The sequence below is a fragment of the Thamnophis sirtalis genome, unplaced genomic scaffold (genome assembly GCF_051295495.1).
Source record: "Thamnophis sirtalis isolate CommonGarterSnake01/CBP01778 unplaced genomic scaffold, rThaSir2_p1.2 scaffold_1, whole genome shotgun sequence".
NCBI classification, from domain to species: domain Eukaryota; kingdom Metazoa; phylum Chordata; class Lepidosauria; order Squamata; family Natricidae; genus Thamnophis; species Thamnophis sirtalis.
The window spans coordinates 73,708,416-73,727,625 of NW_028261381.1; the positions used below are offsets into that span (position 1 = coordinate 73,708,416).

At 36.4% G+C, this 19,210-nt stretch overlaps 1 protein-coding gene across 1 annotated transcript; it reads left to right on the plus strand.

Annotated features, from left to right (window-relative positions):
• The first annotated feature begins 59 nt into the window (after positions 1–59).
• Positions 60–13,558, plus strand: TMEM80 (transmembrane protein 80). The gene is made up of 5 exons (XM_087716213.1): positions 60–101; positions 3,172–3,188; positions 8,121–8,214; positions 8,323–8,415; positions 10,323–13,558. Exons 1-5 carry the CDS (start codon positions 83–85, stop codon positions 10,526–10,528), a joined length of 429 nt encoding a protein of 142 aa, XP_087572339.1. The 5' UTR covers positions 60–82; the 3' UTR covers positions 10,529–13,558.
• Positions 13,559–19,210: the final 5,652 nt, after the last annotated feature.

Consider the following 19,210-nt stretch of genomic DNA (forward strand, 5'->3'; position numbering starts at 1 on the left):
GCCCTAGGAGGCTGCGCAAGGGTTGTCGGGATGCTGGAGGGATTGGGGAGGGGGAGGGATTGAGGGGGGGAGGTGAGAGACTATGGCGGCCGTCAGGGAAGGTGAGCGGAGTTACTTTGACTCCAAACATTGCTTCAAGTATTGAGAACCGAGTGAGGGCGAGGAAAAGGGAGGCTTAGAGGAATCCTGGTTGGTTATTAGGTTGCAACTCTAGCCTGCTTGCAAATGGGTTACCTTGACAATAGCGAAACAGTTGCTTCGTTGGCTTTCAAGCAAGCTCTGCCCCGTTGAAGAGAAGTTGCTTCTGAGTCAACAGGGACCTGATTGCAGCCTGCTTAGGCTGTAATCGTTAGTCATTATCCGTGCGATGGTAAATAAAACCAGTAATGATAAGCTGATATTGCAGGATTGCAGGGTATCCAACCATATTGGTGGTTGTAGTTGCTAGAAGTAATTAGAATAAAGTCACGTAACTGCCCTATAGGGACGCGGTGGCTCAGTGGCTAAGACACTGAGCTTGTCGATCAGAAAGTTCCGTGCACCTTTGGCATTTAGTCATGCCGGCCACATGACCACGGAGACTTCTTCAGACAGTGCTGGCTCTTCGGCTTTGAAACGAAGATAAGCACCGCCCCCTAGAGTTGGGAATGACTAGCACATATGTACAAGGGGAACCTTTAACTGCCCTACAGGACAGTCACAGATTAGCTGCCTGGTTTATTTCTGTGGCATTGTGGCAGTCGCACCTGTGGAAATTACAGGTGGTTCTCACTGACTGTTGAAATTTGCAGTGATGCTGATAACTGAGACTTATAATCACTCTTCAAAATTAAGGCTGTTGCGGACACTCACCCACCCACACCCATTATGTGATTGCCACTTGTGGCCTTCACTAGCCGCTTCTGACAGCAAACACAACGGGAAGTTGCAAGATACAATCACATGGCATCACACATAATGACCGTGCCTCTTAGCGATGGAGTTGTCAGTCCCTGCAATCACCGAATCATGCCCTAAATAATTCAGCATTGGTTGAACTACAGTTAATATTTATGTGTTTTAGTTGACATCCTGCCTTTCATTCAGGTTCTTGAGGTGTCCTATTTATGATGATTTATTTTCTTCTAGCATTTTTACAATACTGTACAATGCTATACTATACTAACGAGAGATTTAAAAAAACAATATATCTTTTATAGAAGGCAAATGATAGCTAATACTGTCATCTGGAGAGGATATTTATCAAATGCTTAAATCTCCATTTTCTAGTATATTGTGCATTTAATATACAATATAGAGAACTTGGAGCAGATTCAAAAAGGGTAACAAGGATGAACAGAGAACTAGAAACTAAATCTTAGGACAAGAATCAAAGTGCTGGGGAAGTCTGGCCTTGAGAAAAGATGAGAGTGTATTTTCAGATATCTGAAAAGATATCATATGCTATCATCACCTATTTTCTTTCATTCCAGAGGGCAGGAAGCTGAATAATGTATTTTGGAGAAAGGCTGATTGTAAATGAACATTAAAAGATGGAAAAGGGCATTCTGAGAATAAGGCAATTTGACAGTGGTGGAGCTAAAAAGATGGTAGACTTACCTTTTATTTTTATTCTAATAGACAACTATTCTGGAGAGATGCTTTAATTTGGATTCCTTATTGGATTGACTAAATGACTTCTTCCAATCTGTGTTCCTCTAATTCAGTATTGATTGGCTATCACTTTTAACTAATTAACAAACTATCAGCGTTAACCACTAAAAAGTGAAACTTGCACCTTAAACTTGCATTTGGGCTGAAATTACCAACTAAAAAATTATTTCACGGTTATTTCACTAGGGGGAGACAGATACTCTATGTAATTGAAATACATTTGAATAAAGATCTCAAAGAGTTGTAAACTGTATACAGTCTACTTTCCCTGGTGCTCTGAACAGAAAGATACAGATGATACATTATGTCATCTATACCTACAGGGAAAAATATCACACTGGATATACACTGTAAAAATTAGAGAAATCCCCAGCGGTCTCTAAAAAGGAGATGCGGAGATCATGTAAAACTTCATATATGGGAGTCATGACATAAGGCAATATTTGTATATTTCTGTTCTGAAAGTTGAAGGGAAGGTGGACTGTATATACCAGTCTGATATCCCTGCGATCACTGAATGAGGGACCTGAATAACCCCTGAAGCTATTGCGTTCTATATAATCAACAGTGTAATAGGCCAAGTTCAATTCCCAATACAAATAGTCCTCAATTTACAACAGTTCATTTAGTGTCTGTTCAAAGTTACAACAGCACTGAAAAAGTGACTTATGACCATTTTTCACACATATGACCAATGCAGGATCTCCATTGTCATGTGATCAAAATTCAGATGCTTGGCAACTGACATATTTGTGAAGGTTACAATGTCCCGGGATCATGCGATCACCTTTGTGTCCTTCTGTCAAGCAAATGGGAAAGCCAGATTTAGTTAACAACCATGTTACTAACTTAACAACTGCAGTGATTCACCTAGTAACTGTCAAAATAGGGCAAAACTCATTTAGCAACATAGATTTTGGGTCAATTGTGGTCATAAGTTAAGGACTACTTGTAGATAGCTTGAAACCCAAAAAATAATATCTGGAACCCATACCTGAAGACTCAATAAACAATGCAACGGGTCACACAGTGCTTCTGGCACTCCATATGAAGCATACTCAAGTCAAATGTGACTCCTAGCATGGATATAAACATGTTCTTAAATAGATTTAAATAACCCTAGAGTTCATAAGTTCTCATTGTATTGCATAGCTCATATTTATTTATTTTTTAATCAGAATTTTGGACTATATTTTAACTGCTTAAATCCAAATGGTTCATTCCAGTAATAAATCTGCCTAATGGTTTCATAAATTTATTTAGTAATGTATTTATGATTATAGTTCTGAGTCTAAATCAAAAACTGGCAGAAAATTCTCTTAAGTAATTTTGAATTAAAGCTGATGTTGGTGCTGCAGCATTGAAACAAGTTGTGCCATGTTATGAATTGTACAGCTGATTACTATAGGACCATATTTCTTTTTCAAAACAAAAGAATTTCTGCACACTAGTTTTTGTATCTTTTTTGCCTTAAAGATTTAACTTTGGATAATTATTTTATTTTTGTCTTGTGTACAGGGAGCTCATCGTCTGTTGTATCCTTTTTCTTTTATCCAGAAAACTAAATACAATTTGATTAATCATACCTATAATTTTCAAATGTACTTCAGAGAAAGTTGGTATCTTCTTAGAAGTTTATGATGGTTCCTTTCAGGAAAATGAATAATGGTGGACAAATTTCTGACACATAAATGCAGGAGATTGTTAGGTATATCTTACAGCAACTTTCCTGTTCATCTGCTCTCGCATGAGTAGCTTTAGAATATCATCTACTAAAATCCACATTAATTCCATGACAGTATTTTGATGTGATTACTTCCAGAAATTTCAGATATGAAAAATGGTGTTATATGTCATTATCCTTTAATAAGTGTCATTTCCAAAGTCTTAATGTTTAAGAACATGCTATGCAAATTGACTATATTGCTATTGACTGTAGGCATTAAGATATAATTGATTGATATACTGTGAAACCAAGAAATGAAATACATAGAATAATAACATTTAAAGGAGGAAACTGCAAGACATGTAATACAACTTGCAGAAAAAATCTCTCCAAAAGCATTTGAGACATAATCTTCAACCATCTCTTCTACTGCAATCTCATTTTCATTTTCATTTCTCATCCATTCTGTAAACCGGAATACATTTGTTATCAGTAGGTTTTAAAATGTCCAATTGAAAAGGGATTATCCTTTAAGTAAAAGAAGCAAATGAATAACAAACAATAATACACAAATTCCTTTCTGCTCTAAGTGGGTGTGGTTGGCTTCATTTTCCTCAAGAAAAGTTTGGCTTTCAGCAGTTTACATGTTCTAGCAAGAATACTGCAAATATTTCTTTAGTGCAACACTGTCCCAAATGCAAAAATAATCTTACCAATTTAACTGCTGCTGTTTTTAAAAGACTGCTTGTCATATTTAGCATTCTATTGTAGATTTATAAAATTAAAGAGAACAAATAAAAACTACCAGATGTGTGCTTTTCAGTTATAATTCTAACAGAGAGGTAGTTTGGTGTAATGGTTAAGGAGCTGGCCTAGAAACCAGGAGATGGTGAGTTCTAGGTTTCCCTTAGTATGAAAGCAGGCTGGGTGACTTTGGCCCAGTCACTCAGCCCAACCCACCCACAGGATTGTTGTGGGGAAATAGAAGGCAGATGTTCTCTGCCTCGAGTTATATATAAAAATGTGGGATAAAAATATAATTTTAAAATAAATGTATTTATGTTTGCATAATCAATATAGTATTTATTATTTGGATTTCTATAGCACCCCATTTCAAACCATTCTGAACAATATGCTACATAAAAAGAAAATTATAAACTAAGTCAAATTACAATAGTAAACCCATCCACTTGGAGATATTTAACACTCCTCCAGGTGTTCTATCACACAGCCATGTTTTCACAGCTCCATGGAAACAGGTGGGAGGTGATGGTCTATATGTACAAGGGCAAATTCTACAGAAGAGGAGCTACCATTGAGAAGATATGACCACAAGGTCAACAGGTTGACCTCGATAGACTTTGGAGGTCTTTCCTCCTTGATCTCACTAGATGGAGAGCTTTCAGAGCAATCAAAGAATCCAAGCTCTGAAAAATGCCCTTCACTACGTAATAGCAAACTACATTTTGTGGACCAGGATATGTAGTTTGTGCCATCCAGCCGGGTGACCAATGATAAATTCGGAGTTTGTCCTTGTGCCATATTCCCAGGTATATCTGACTAACCAGATGTTTGCAAAACAATAACGTGTGTAGCAACTCCACTCTCTTAACGCTGCAGCTGGCACTCTGGATACACTGGGTACACTGGGCCCATAACCAGTGTTAGGGGTATCTCCGTTGGGAGACAGAAAGTAGTGCAGCGGAATGTACAGCTAGAGAGAAAGAATGTTGCTAGTAGAAAAAACACACAAATAGAATCTCAGACACTGCTAGTAAAACACAAGTAGCTTTACTACTAATAATAGCTTCACAAGCAGTGATAGTAGATATTTGTCCAAACACAATTCAAAGAACATACAATACACACAATTCAAAGAACATACATCACGTTCCAGTCATCAAGCGAGCAAGTAGTTATCAAGCATAGTCAGCAGAGAGAGTGAGCTTTCCTGACTCCCTCTTATTGCAAAGTTAATTGCAGCTGATAAGTACATTCACCCATTTAAAGCAACATCAACCATTTGTTATTATATATGAATCTATATTGCCTACCCAACACTAGGAGTATACTCCCAACACCTAGCATATGGGCAAAACCGGTCATGTTATGGCTCCTGATGGTCAGTGTAACTGAAAATACCTCACAAGATGTACACTGTAAAAATAAATAATCCCCCCTCCTCCAGAAGCAGGGAAGTTATGTAATGCTCCATATAAGGGGCCATGACATTATGTAACATTTGCCTGCTCAGGAAAAGCCTAACAGAAATATTAATTAAAGTTAATTAAAATATACCATTTTGATAATGCTTCTAGATATGGAACTATGGAACTGCTGAATCCCAGAATCTGGATACTTCCAGTAGCCAATGCACTTTATATAAGCGTCTAAAGTGTGTGGTCTGTGAATTCAGTTGCTGCTAGACGGCATGCCTTTCAGAAAATAACATCTCATCTGGCTACCTGTTTCTGAGGAATCCCTCAAGAGATGATACAGGTCATGTGGTGGGTCCTGGTTCAGGGGGGAAAAAATCAGGCCTTGGCAGATAAAATAAATGGCTCCAAGTATTTAAGATAGGAGAATAGAGGATGAGCCAGTAGAGCATATCCCTAAAGGAGAGAAAGGATACAGCTATATCCTCAAGTAAGACAAAGAGAGGAGACACAGTGGATGATGATTTACCTCAAAGACTTAAAGCAAATTTCTCCTGAAATTGTTCTGTTTGCCATAAGCAAGGATTAGTGACATGACAACTTCTAAGACTTATCAAGTCAACTTGCAGGCATTTGTTCCTGCTAACACAGGTAGAGGCAAAGCATACTATAATTGTATTACATGCAGACTAAAATTCTCAAAAGAAAAGCTAAGATCTTAGAGGCTCAAGTAGGAGTCTTATCCATCTGTCCAATCCATGAATGAGAACTAAAAAAGATAAGTCAATTACTGGTTAGGCAAATGACATGGTTCTGGGTTTGTCTTCTGAATTACAATGGCCTGCTGCCATGAGAGGAATTTCATCTCTCAAGGATTGTTAACAAGGTTGTAAGATAAAGAATCCTAGACTTTTTATTAAAAGAGTTTTAAATTGAGTCCCATGCAAGTTAGAAACTGAAGGATCTTGAACACTGTGTTTACTATGAAATATGGGAATAGTGCTGAAATGGGGCCTTGCTGAAAAATCAGAGCAATGTTTCATAAAGTTCATGACATTTACTGTCTACCTACTAATGTTCACACTGTGAGAAGTAAACAAGTTGTGCTTGAACAATTTGTACAGAAAATCAAATATAATTTAACAAGTATAACAGAAATCTGATGGAATTGCTACCATAGATGAAAGCTAGAAACTGAAGAGCAGAGTTCAAATGGAACATAAGACATAGAAAGGGAGGAAGACTTGCATGTTACTGTAAAATATATTCATCCTGCTTAGAAAAGCAAAACCAAATGAATGAATTTGGTAATGTCATTGAAACAGGATATAGGACTAAGTAAATGAACAAATAAAAGCAGTGCTCTTGTTGATATCGTTCATTTATCTTGCTAAGAAAATGTAGTTAATTTTCAATAACAAATTGCAGATTTTTCAAAGGAACATGCATAAATATAGAGAACTTTACACTGTTATTTGTTTGGAGTCAAAATCTACCAAACCTGGCCTAAAAATTCCTGATGTGTATTCATAACAACTTTCTCCTTCAATACATGGAAGACACAGGAAGATTAGCTAGCTTTAACCTGATACTGACCAATAAGGCAGACTTAAGATGAGCAACTGGATACAGCAGGAACACTGGGGAAAAGGTTAGATTTCTTGATTTTTAGACTTCAAAAAAGCATGCCTTTTTTGGAAACAGGCTTGCTAGTTTGCATTGTGATTTGAAGTGGAGGCAATATTTAACTTTTAGAATCTTTAGAGGAGACAGAGCTTTTGGAAATAATACTATCTGTACTATTTCTCCCAACTTTAAAGAAATAATTCTCTATATGGGATCAGATATTCTCTTATGACGTTTTATCTGCTATTAATAGAGCACATAATTAGTGAACTCTTATATGTGGGTTAGTAACCTGAAATAGATTACAGTGGCACAGCTAAATAGACCATTAGCTGATTTTCTGACCTTATTCTCAATACCACAATATGATTACGGTAATTTGGTTTTAACTTTTCTAACCTCAGCCAATGTGATTGTAAGCTATAGTTTATAGCTTAATGCATTGTACAAATATAGCTAATTATGATTCATTCATAAACCATGGTTAAGGAAAATTGTGGCTTAGTGCAGCTTCTGAACCAGTTTGCTGTATATGCCCAGTAGCTAAGCACGTAGCATTTATTCAAAAAGTTCCCAATTCAGTCTCTGGTTGAAACAATTTCACATTGCAGGTAGGAAACAACATGATGACTGGATAGAAAGGAAATGTAATATTGTGAAGTATTCTGAAACGTAACTTTGGAATTGCTCGACAGGAACACTAGGTCTACTCTGGAAGCAGCCATTTTATAAAAAGACCTTTTTTTTATAAGGCTGCTTACTGAAATATGGTGTAGTTGAATTGCCTGTGACTTCTACTCAACTGAAGTGCAGTTACTTTACTCTGCTATACTTATCCAAGCCTAAGTTTATTATCCATCTTAAGTAGTCTGAAATGGACTACTGATTGAAGTACAATTTAGTCTACCACTTGATGTACTGAGTGACACTGCAGTTTTAGTATCTAACACTGAATTATGATCCAACATAAAATGTGAAAAATATGATCATAAATAATTTTCCTTAATGGAACCTGCTAGCTGTCATCTGTTCCCCTACAGATCCTTTTCTTTTTAGATGGAATTTATTATGTATTTTATTTTTTAGCAGCGCTTCTAATGATTATTTATAAAAGTAAGTTGTTTAAAGTACACAGGTAAGAGATGATTCTGTTGATTCTTGGCAACATGATATATGCTAACTTGATTTTTATCTCCCTTTTTATATTTTACTTACTGTTAGGTCAGATTTTCACTTATCCGTATAACTTATTGACTCTTGATCTTGTATTGCTGTTCTTTATGGCACTTCTCGAACCTATCCGCTTATACTTTGGTAAGCATTATATAATTTACTACCCCTTAATATTAATCTATATGTAAAATATGAGTCCAAGACAACTAGCCAATTATCTGATAAGCCTTTTAAATACTTTTACTGTTAAACATTAAAAGACTGTTCAATCTATTTGGGTGAAAGGGCAAATGAGACATTACTCTAATATAAAAATAAGATTTTTCACTGGCCAATTCAGCTGTTTTGCACATATTAACTCAGAAAGAGTTCAGTGGGACTTACCCTGTTATAAAATTTCTATTTTAAAAAGTATAACTATTGGAGAATGACAACTATTGTATATAGCAGTATTCTTTGTCTAGGCCACTGGAGAAGAAGAAAATGTGACAAAAAAGGAAGGACCTATTTTGGGGAGGTTGGAGAAAAAATCTTCAAACCACTTAAATAGTCAGAAGTGCTGTAGAATGAAAGGCCACTGCTGGACTCCAATTCTGGATCAGCAGTTTAAGCAGCCCTAGAATAAATTGTACAGCTTAAATTATCTTTTTTTTTTTAAATAAGCAAAGTACTTGCCACTATTATGAAATTTAACTTTAAGGTAGTCCTCAATGTGTAACCATTTCATTCATTCATTCATTCATTCATTCATTCATTCATTCATTCATTCATTCATTCAAGAGGGTCAACTTATTTCCAAAGCACCAGAAGGCAAGACAAAGAAACAATGGATGGAAACTAATCAAGGAGAGACGCAATCTGAAATTAAGGAGAAACTTCCTAATACTGAAGACAATTAACCAGTGGAACAGCTTGCCTTCAGAAGTTGTGGGTGCTTCATCACTGGTTGTTTTTCAGAAGAGACTGAGGAGCCACCTGTCTGAAATGGTATAGGGTTTCCAGCTTAAGGAGAGGGTTGGAGTATAAGATCTCCAAGGTTCCTTCTGGCTCTATTCTGATTGATTTAATGACCAAAGTTACAACAGCATTGAAAACAGTGACATGACCATTTTTCACACTTACAATTGTTGCAGCATCCCCATGGCTGTGTGATCAAAATTTGGACACTTGGCAACTGCCCTGTAATGACACTTGCAGTGTCCTGGGGTCATGTGATCACTTTTTGCGACCTTCAGTCAAGCAAAGTCAATAGGGAAGCCAGTCAGATTCATTTAACAACTGGGTTACTAACTTAACAACTGCAGTGATTCACTTAAGTCAAGGACTACCTGTATTCAAGAGTTTCTCCTGTAACGTTCTAGACTGGATCATTAGACACAATAATTGTTTGTAACATGCTGCTACATAAAGGAAAGTAGCTGCATTACGCCTACATTAAGTAGGAGTTGGCATCCCACAGACCAGGGGCCTCAAACTGGCAACCTGCTGGTCATGGGAAAAACATGAAACATCACGTGACAGCAATGTGACGCTGCGACACCTGTGCCATAGACTAATGGGGTTTTCTTTGGAAATGAGCCTGTCAGGCAGAAGAGAACAATGAACCACAACTGTTCCTTCTGCTCCATCTTAAGACCTGTCTAAATATGTAGCATATCATCTCTACCACCTTAGCATTACATGCCATTACAGCTATTGAAGGAAGAGCTGCCCAAAATCAATTGAACTGAGATGGGTAGCCAAACAAATTGAATGAACAAATGAATTGATCAACAAATAAACAAGAAACAAGTCTCCAGTCACAAGGAAGTTCTTAGCAGAATCCTACTCAGCAGTACGCCAGCAGTATGAAAGCTTTAGATCCAGTCAGATATTTTGTCTTCAATAATTCTAACATTACGATTCATTTTTTATTGAAGACTGCATTCTAAGTGATTTACCCCCCTCTGTAAATTAAATTACTGTTTAGTTTCAGAATTCTACTGTTATGGTCTAACAGATTCATAAATGCCATCAGGTACATGTATGTCCTTTTCTCTCCCTATTAGGTACTAAAGGCAACTTGAGAGAAGAGGAAGCTCCCCTTGGGATCAGTCTCGGGATCACTGTTGGCAGTATACTTCTGTCAGTCTACTTTCTAGTGTGGCAAACGTATATCCTGAGAGCAGATGTCATTATTAATGTGGTGCTACTTGTTGCATATGGACTTGAAGGAATTCTACAAATCATAGCAATTGCTGCCTTTGTCAGCTAAATCATGTTGATGCTTGTATACATGGTTTTTTTTCAACGTTTTCTTGCAATGGAAGCAACATTTGAACATTACACGAAGGAGATGTCCTGACAATTGTGTTCCTTGTGACAAAGTTGCATGAGACATTGCTAAAACAGGTTCTGCTGGCCCATTTTCAGCATAGCGTATTTACTGTACTGACCTGTGCTTCAATGAAAGTTTGCGGCAAAAAAGCAAGCCGTTTTTCAAGGGGGAAATATCTCTTTAAATACACAGTCCAATGCACGAGGAATATTTATTTATTAATTAAACTTATATGCCATCCTCTCCCTTTGTAAAGCAGCTCTGGGCAGCTTACAATTTAGATCATAGGTATTAAAGTATTAAAATATTAATGATGTATACAAACTAAAAAAACTGATGGCAAGGACAACACAGAGGTGGCATCTTCCCTATTAGTCCCCCAGCCCCCTCCAACATGGAGGCTCCCTATCAGGACCTCAAACTATCCCCATCAGTTGAAACACTGACCTACAGGATGCAGAGCATGCTGCTTCTGCCAGATTGAGTGGGGCAGGCCAATCCCATTGGGATGAGATAGTTCCTCAGCTAACCTGATCCCATGCCATGAAGGGCTTTAAAGGTGATGACCAGCACCTTGAATTGATCCTGGAAGCAAACTGGCAACCATTGCGTGTGTGTGTGTGTGTGTGTGTGTGTGTGTGTCACACAACACAGTATTACGTGTGACCTAGGGGTGCTCAGAATGGTTTGTTTTACTGCATTCTGTACCAATTGTAGTTTCCAAATACTCTTCAAGGGTAACCCCATGTAAAGCATATTGCAGTGATCCAAAAGTATATACATTTTTATTCAGAGTTAATATCTTAAAATTAGCTAGCCTTAGTATCAAAGTTTCGTGACAAGTATATTTTTCTTGATATATCTGCACCAGGCCAACAGATCATAAGTTAGCCTTTCAATTACAATTATAATATTTTCTCATTTTGATTTGCAAGGTGCAGCATAAAGAGAAAAGATTGGATATTACATCAGAATCTGCCCCATCATAGACAGAAGTTACACATTATACTAAAATAAAAAGTGATTCCTTTGCTTTTTGCTTAGTAGAATGTGAGATACATTTAAAGGCCATGTTTTATAATGTAGTTTGGTATGTACATCCTGCTAGTAAAGACTCATTCAGTACATTCCTTTTTAAAAGATATAGTGTGCTCTTCTGACCGATGTATAATCTTTCTAAACCTGTTAGCATTCTTGTTTACATAATTTCCAGTTAATCAAAATAAAACATTTCAAAGTTTCATTTCAGGAATATTACCGTAGATTGAGAATTTTATATATTTATATATCCACTTTATAAGCCTTATAGAATACCTAGAATAATTCTTTTTCAACATGTTTAACCCTTCAGAATATCTGAATTGTTATTTGTTTTGAGTATAATTAAGGGCATTTCTGATTATTTTATCATCCATTCATGTTTCTTGTAATCCTAAGGAAAAGTAAGATACAAATTAATTTCTAGGAACTATGTATAATATGAATTGTTTTACCTTTTATTTTTCTCTATGTATATTAATTTGCAACATTCCAGTTTTCTTTTGTAAATATTTGTTTTATGCTTTTTCAAAAGCATATAGATCTGATGACTTTTATCTCCCAAAATTACTATATTTATATTTTTATATCTTTTTTTAATAACTATTTCATAGATTCTATATATGTGTTCTCTTATTGTTCTTCTGATAACAATGATAGTCGAATGTAAAATGTAAGTCCATCTTGTCTGTGCTAAATATTATGGAGTTCTTACAGATAATGGAGCGTTGCACAAAAGGCATAGCTATGATTAATCTAGAAAAGAGAAATGTCATGTTTAGAGAGTCCTATAGCTTTAAAAGCCTAGAATTATTTCAAATCTGATTGCAGACATTTATCATTTTTGTAGGGCTGATCCTGTGGAACTGCCTTGTATCGATGTATTAGGACTAGAGATAAGAGAGAGGAAAGTTCAAGATTTTGTGAAGATTATAATGAGGAGAATGCCTAACATATATAATTATTTCTGACATTTCAGAACAATGCAGCAGGAATGTTCAATTAATTAGAATGAGTGCTGATCAAATCAGAATGAGCCAAACTTTGGAAACAAGTAAAAGAAGGATGACATAATTTTATAATTACACTTACCAACCCAACAATTGTGATTTGTAAGTCTCAGTGAATTTTGGCATATGTTCAAGTGCATGTTTACATAAATATTTTTTGTTATAATAGCATTTACTGCCATGGAAACATTGACTAGATTGCAATTCTCAAAACACTCCCGGAATAGGTGGATCCAAAATCTCCCCACTTTTTTGGGGTGGGGGTGGGGTAGAAAGATTGCACAAACTGATTATAAACAATGATATAACACAGTCACCAAAATGATTCACTAGAACATTTGTAAAAATTATAATGTGCCAGTAATGAAAAATAGTTGGTAACATAGAGTGGAAAAATATTTGAAAGTGAGCAGGTTAAAATGTGGGATTTGCAGACAAACTGATAGTCTTGTTCCATAGCACATCAGATTTAACTGTAATTAAAGAAGAAAGTGTGGATAATTGATGTGGCAATATGGGACTAGTAAGACAAAAGATAAAAAAAATCATAAATTATCAAGATTTGAAAATCGAAGTTGAAATATGGCATAAACTTGTTTATGTTGGTCCCTGTGGTTATTGGCAAACTGGGTGTATTTTACCAAAAAATCTAGGACTACCCTTAAAAAACCTGTGCATTGTCAAAATGTTCATTAATTGCAAAAAGCCACGTTGTTTGGATCTCAATATATATGCACACAAATACATTCTGACATGCTAGGTTCTTGGGAAGAATTTGATATATATCCAACACTAGCTAAAAAACTGAGAACTGTTGTTTATATGTTCATCTGCTTTTGTCTAGTATATACTATTAATAATGTTCATACTGATGCATTAAATGTTTTACAAATGGATATTGCTAAACTGTCAATTCGTTTATGTATATAAAACAAAGTAGTATTTTCAAACACACGTCCAGAACATTTAATAAATACTAGGCAGTCTAGTACCCTTCAGGTATTTTTTAAAAAAAATTATTTTTAATTTAAAACAAACACAACATCCTTCTTTACATGCTGTAGAAAGTGTATCAGTTGGTTACAAAAAGACTTTCGTGCATCTCTTCCACAGTCAACAAACATACTTCATATTAACTCAAGAATTTTAACTCAAATATTTAAACATGTCACCATCATCATATCTCCATTTTCATTTGACTATAATTGTTTAAGCGTCCTTCATCATAAAATATTCCAAAGTTTAATACATAACCACATACTGGCCTTTCAATTACTATTTCTAAGATCCTCCACTAATCCTAAATCCTTATGTCTTATTCTAGCTAAACATCCATAATATTTAATAACAAAGTTTTCTAATCCTTCTTTCCAAATCAGTTTAAAATTTACATCCAGTTTCTATATTATACCCATTCTATATATATGTTATTCTTATCCCTCCTTTATTTGACTATATCCTGTATCATAACATTTCCCCCCTAATAATCGAAACTTTAGCTGCATCTAAGTTGGTTCCTTTTTTAATTAACTTTTATGTATAATCCAAAGGGATTTCTAATCTTCCTTAGATGGGTACCATTCCATATTCATATCCAATTATACTCATCATAACACTACACATCGTATACATTAATAACATTATCAATTAATTATTTAAACTGTATCTATTGTCAATAAATTTCATTAATTTTAACTAGTTTTAAATTATATTCTTCCATCTATCAATCTTTCCAATAGCAAAATAGTCTCGTATCTTTTGCCATTTGTGGTGCCAGTTCTCTAATCATCTCCTTGATCAACTTTGTATGGACTTCTCTTAGCAACTCCTTGTTTATAAGATCTCTTATGTAATCTTGATGCCCTTCTGTTTCCTTAATCTGCTTCTCTTTGATTGTTGGTAGTGTTATCCATGCTATCGCTAATGAGATTTCTCTCTTTAAATCCATAAATTCTTTGTTTTTTTCTTCTTCTGTGTCTTGCCCTCTGGGATAAATTTCCCCTCCCTTTGATTCCTCTTTCAGTATTCCACTCTTTCCATTTTCAGAGATTGGCCAATCACCATAAATACCAGCAAATTTAATCTCTTTATATTCATTTTCCACTTTGATTTTTTGAGTTTAATCACCACATTTTGCATTTGATAAATATCTTTAATTTCTTCATATTTTGCTGCTATGTGCTCTAAGTCTTCCAACTTCTTGTCTATCTTCTCATATGTATTTGATAATTTCTGTATTTCTGAAAATATCTTTTCCAAGCTCAAGATTTCTGTTTGCTTTTGAAATTGTGCCATTCTTTCCAGATAACAAACACAGCTGTTCTAGCTTGGAAGGTTAAAAAAATTAAACATAGATTCACAAAAACCTTTGTTTTCACTTTTCTCTAGTTAGAGATATACTTCAAAGGGACATCTGTGTGCTTCCCTTCTTATCACTCTCTATAACCAAGCAGTAAGACCTTACAGTGCCAAGCCAAAACAATCAGCAAAAAAAAAATATGTTCCATTTCCAATACACAAACTCCAATAAACAAACCATCTAGCCTCCAGCAGGAGTGTTACCGTTGCAAATATTTCTTTTGTATCTTTTTTGTATTTCAAGTTAAAAAGAGTCCAATCTTGAGTTAATGAGTTAGAAAGACACCCACAGCAATGAAAGAGGAAAACTTTAGTCCATAGGTTACAGAGAACAATAAAACAAAAATAGAAGAAAGCTTAATCCATCCGTTTCAAAAGGCTTGCATAAATTCCATCCATGAAGATAGCATTTAAAAAGTAAGATAACCACTGTCCAAAACCATTCCAAATTTAATTCCGCCACTCAATTCTTCTGTTCTCCAATTTGAATTAATTTTAAGTTTTTTTATAGGCAGTCTCTTTTTAAAACAGTAAAAGTTCCTCAACAGCTGGAAACACTTTCTCTTTCCGTATCGTTCTGTTTTGGAGCCGCCCCGACTTCATCAGCCTTGACTGGATTTTTTGTCGTCGGCTTGAAGAACTTCTCTTGCTCCTATCATGGACTTTGCGATGTCCCTGAGGTCAGCAAGCCGTATTCTTCCTGTTCACCATCTCTGCGGGACGGTTTAGGTCTGCTTGGACCACCCAGCGGCAAAAGTATTGGCTAAGGTCTCAGAGCATCGAGACCGCACATCCATATTGTTTTGACATAGGCTCCTCCTCCCGTACCCTTCAGGTATTTTGGGACTGCACATTTCACAGCCAAATGTGAAAACTGTAGTGAGTATCATATTGGAAAAAATGGTTTACATTGCTAAGCATATTGGAAGTGCTTTCCTGTATCAAAGTGAAATACTGTAACCTTAAATAATTTTAACTGAACCAGTTAAATATTTGGGTAATCTACTGAATATTTCTATGCTATGTTTCATCCGCTATTTGTGTATATGAACATGAATTGACATGATGAAGTCACAATAATTGCTAAACACACTAACATTTTTAAGCATCTAATTAAAAAGCCTAGCCCTTCTAGAACAGGATAAGCAAGTTTAAATTAAAGCTGCATTAAAAACAAAGAAGCATATGCTTTTTAAATGTCAAAATCTTGCTTTGGGTGGTGTTTGCTTCAAGGAAAAATCCTTATTCTATACACAATTTGGTTTTACTATCATTAACTTAATTTAAAATTTTGCTTTAAAGGGAAAAAAAATAAGATGTCCTATAGAGATAAAGCTATGTTGTTTTGCATTATTTTGCTACTTCCAAACCAAACAAAATTAAGAGAAATTAAACCAAAACAAAGTACTAGATTTCGTAAGACACAGTAAGCAAATTTCTGTCCAACTTAGTAAGTTATAGTGCTTAAGGCAACCTAAGGGAGGACTCTCTTCATCTCAATAAAACTTTCTGTGGGCTTTGAAATGTCTTAATGTGCAAAAAATAAGAGGATCAGATCACACAGAAATCAGCCTACACAGATACAATTTCTGCGTTCAAGTCATAGATAATGCAATAAACACAAGCTTATTCTGGAATTAGGAATCTGCCAGCTATAGTTCTTACACCTCTTATTAGAGGCATTTAAAATGAGTAGGATATTGCAAATTGATTCATCTGTTCTATGGCATTATATATTAATGTAAATAAATCTGTCCTATCCACTAATCTGATTCTGGGAGAGTAAGCGTGTGCCTAGAATTAAAAGATTTCCATCTCTTCTTTCAGAGTCTTCACTGCTTGGGATGGATTGTAAATCCACAAAGTGTACTCTGAACCAGGAGTCACTAACCTTTCGGACCTCAGAGACCCCAAAAGTCATAATTTTAAATCCCGCAGACCACTAATATGATTTTTTTTAAAAAAGATAAATAGTATTTAGTGCAATATAAAAAATGCAAATATTTTTCTGCAGACTATGAAAATTTTCTCACAGACCACCAGTGCTCCCTGGACCACTGGTTGGTGACCACTGCTCTGGACAGTATGTTGAATAGACATCTCCTTTTCCACACTTCAAATTCCATCATTCGGGATTGGGCGGCCTATAAATCGATTAAATAAATAAATTAAATTAAATCATGTACTGGAATCATGTGGATCTCTTCTATGTCTACATCTACCATTGCACCCTTGAGAAATCTGTCAATTTAACATGTTCTGAGCACATTCCCTTTCCCCTTGCAAATTAAAAAGACTCTGGGGGGAATGCTGGAACAATTCATATCGCTATTAGTATCAAGAAGCCATGCTTGACATGCACCTTAATATCACAATCTTTGAAGTCATTCACTTAACTTCTTTCTTTCCAGGAACAGCATACTGTAACTTATTACTCTGAGAACAGCAGTTTGCCTTTATGAAAATTAAATTGGTTTCTAATTTGCAAGAGCATATTGCTGCTTAGTGAAGAAGGGCACATATCATTGCTAGCAGTGTCAGGCTCTGTCGAAACTAAAGCCTTATGGCAGTTTTTCAATGCTCCCATCACTTTTGTTAGTGACAAATTGGATAAAACCTTTTTTTCCATCCCTGACTTTGGAGAAGCATTGAAAATCAGAATAAACAAAACGGAGCAGCAAGGGCCCCCAGGATTGATGCAGATTAGGGTGCTTAATCACAAATAAGCAGTGTGTTGGTGTTTATTCACTGTTGTTTACCACCTATCAGTGGCAGGAACTAAGCAAATGTGGATTGTGTCATCTTCTGTTGGTCTGTTTAGTCTTTCAAACAAATTTACCTCTCATTTTACGGTTACAATAGAACTTTGATCTTTCTATAGTCTGTCCTGTCTTATCAAAATTATAAATCATAAATTAGTTTTTTTTCTGTTTCACACAAAAGATCCATATGGGGTTTCCAATCAATGATAAACATGCATCATGGATAATGGTAAAGAAATGCAAAGGGAGCCATCCAGCTCACCTCTTCCTTGTGGTAGATGATGATCAACAGCTGGCAGGCTACTTAAAAAGTCATTCAGAGTCTGAGTTAAAAGAATAGAATAGAACAGAATAACAGAGTTGGAAGGGAACTTGTAGGTCATCTAGTCCAACCCCCACAAGCAGGAGATCCTACACCATTTCTGACAGGTGGCAGTCCAGTCTCTTCTTGAAAGCTTCCAGTGATGAAGCTTCCATGACTTCTGAAGGCAACATCTGTTCCATGGGTTGCTTGTTCTCACTATCAGAAAATTCCTCTTTATTTCCTTGTTCAGTTTCCCTCCATTATTCCTTATCTAGCCTTTGGGTGCCTTGGAAAATAGCTTGACCCTCTCCTCTCTGTGGCAGCCCCTCAAATATTGGACTACTGCTCTCCTTTCTCCCCTGGTCCTTCTCTTCACGAGTGCTCAAGTTTCCAAACTGAAGTTCAATTTCTAAAATGCTAAAAAAATATTTTAGTCTGCAAGTGGGTGCCATAGTCTTGAAAGATTCCAGTGATGGAACTCCCACAACTTCTGAAGACAAGCTGTTCCCGTTGGTTGACTGCTCTTGCTGTCAGAACATTTCTCCTTATTCCTAGGTTGTTTAGTTTAACTCCTGGTGATTTTATGTTTTTTTGGCACCAATACTGACGTTTCTCTGACTTCCCAGTAAAATTTAATGTACACCCTGGTATCACATCTCCCATCTAAACACGACGAAAACGAGGCGACTCTGCACGGCATCAGCGTCTAGGAAACCAGCTACTTATACAGTATTCAACTACCAAAAGCAAGGTGGCTTCTACTGTGAAATTAACGGCGTCAAGTTTAGCCGGCCTCCTTCTCAGAAAACATGGCTTCAGCTGTTAACTTTCTCCACCGCCTCCAAGTCCGGTCCAGGCCAAGGCCCGCTATGCTGAAAGGCAGTCTTCTCAACTCCGCTTCCATCAGAACCAAACAGGGTTCGGCTCCAGCACTCCTCCGTCCCTCCCTCTGCCTCTCCTCATCTGAGGCCCTTGCTAGGCAGAGGCTCCACAGGCCAGGACTAAGCGGTGCAACGAGGATCCGCGCGCAAGGCTGGAAAACGATGCCCCTCGGGAACAGCCTTGGCACGCAGCCCTCTAGCCCGGGAGCTGCCCTTTACGGCTGCAACCTGGCGCTCGTGTAGCTACGTTTTCCAGCCGCGGCTAG

Bases quoted from the DNA above. Each gene is read 5' to 3' on its own strand.
- TMEM80 (XM_087716213.1), top strand. The intron at 8,215-8,322 runs GTAAGTTGTTTA...ACTTACTGTTAG, and splicing joins TCTAATGATTATTTATAAAA to GTCAGATTTTCACTTATCCG. The intron at 8,416-10,322 runs GTAAGCATTATA...TCTCCCTATTAG, and splicing joins ACCTATCCGCTTATACTTTG to GTACTAAAGGCAACTTGAGA.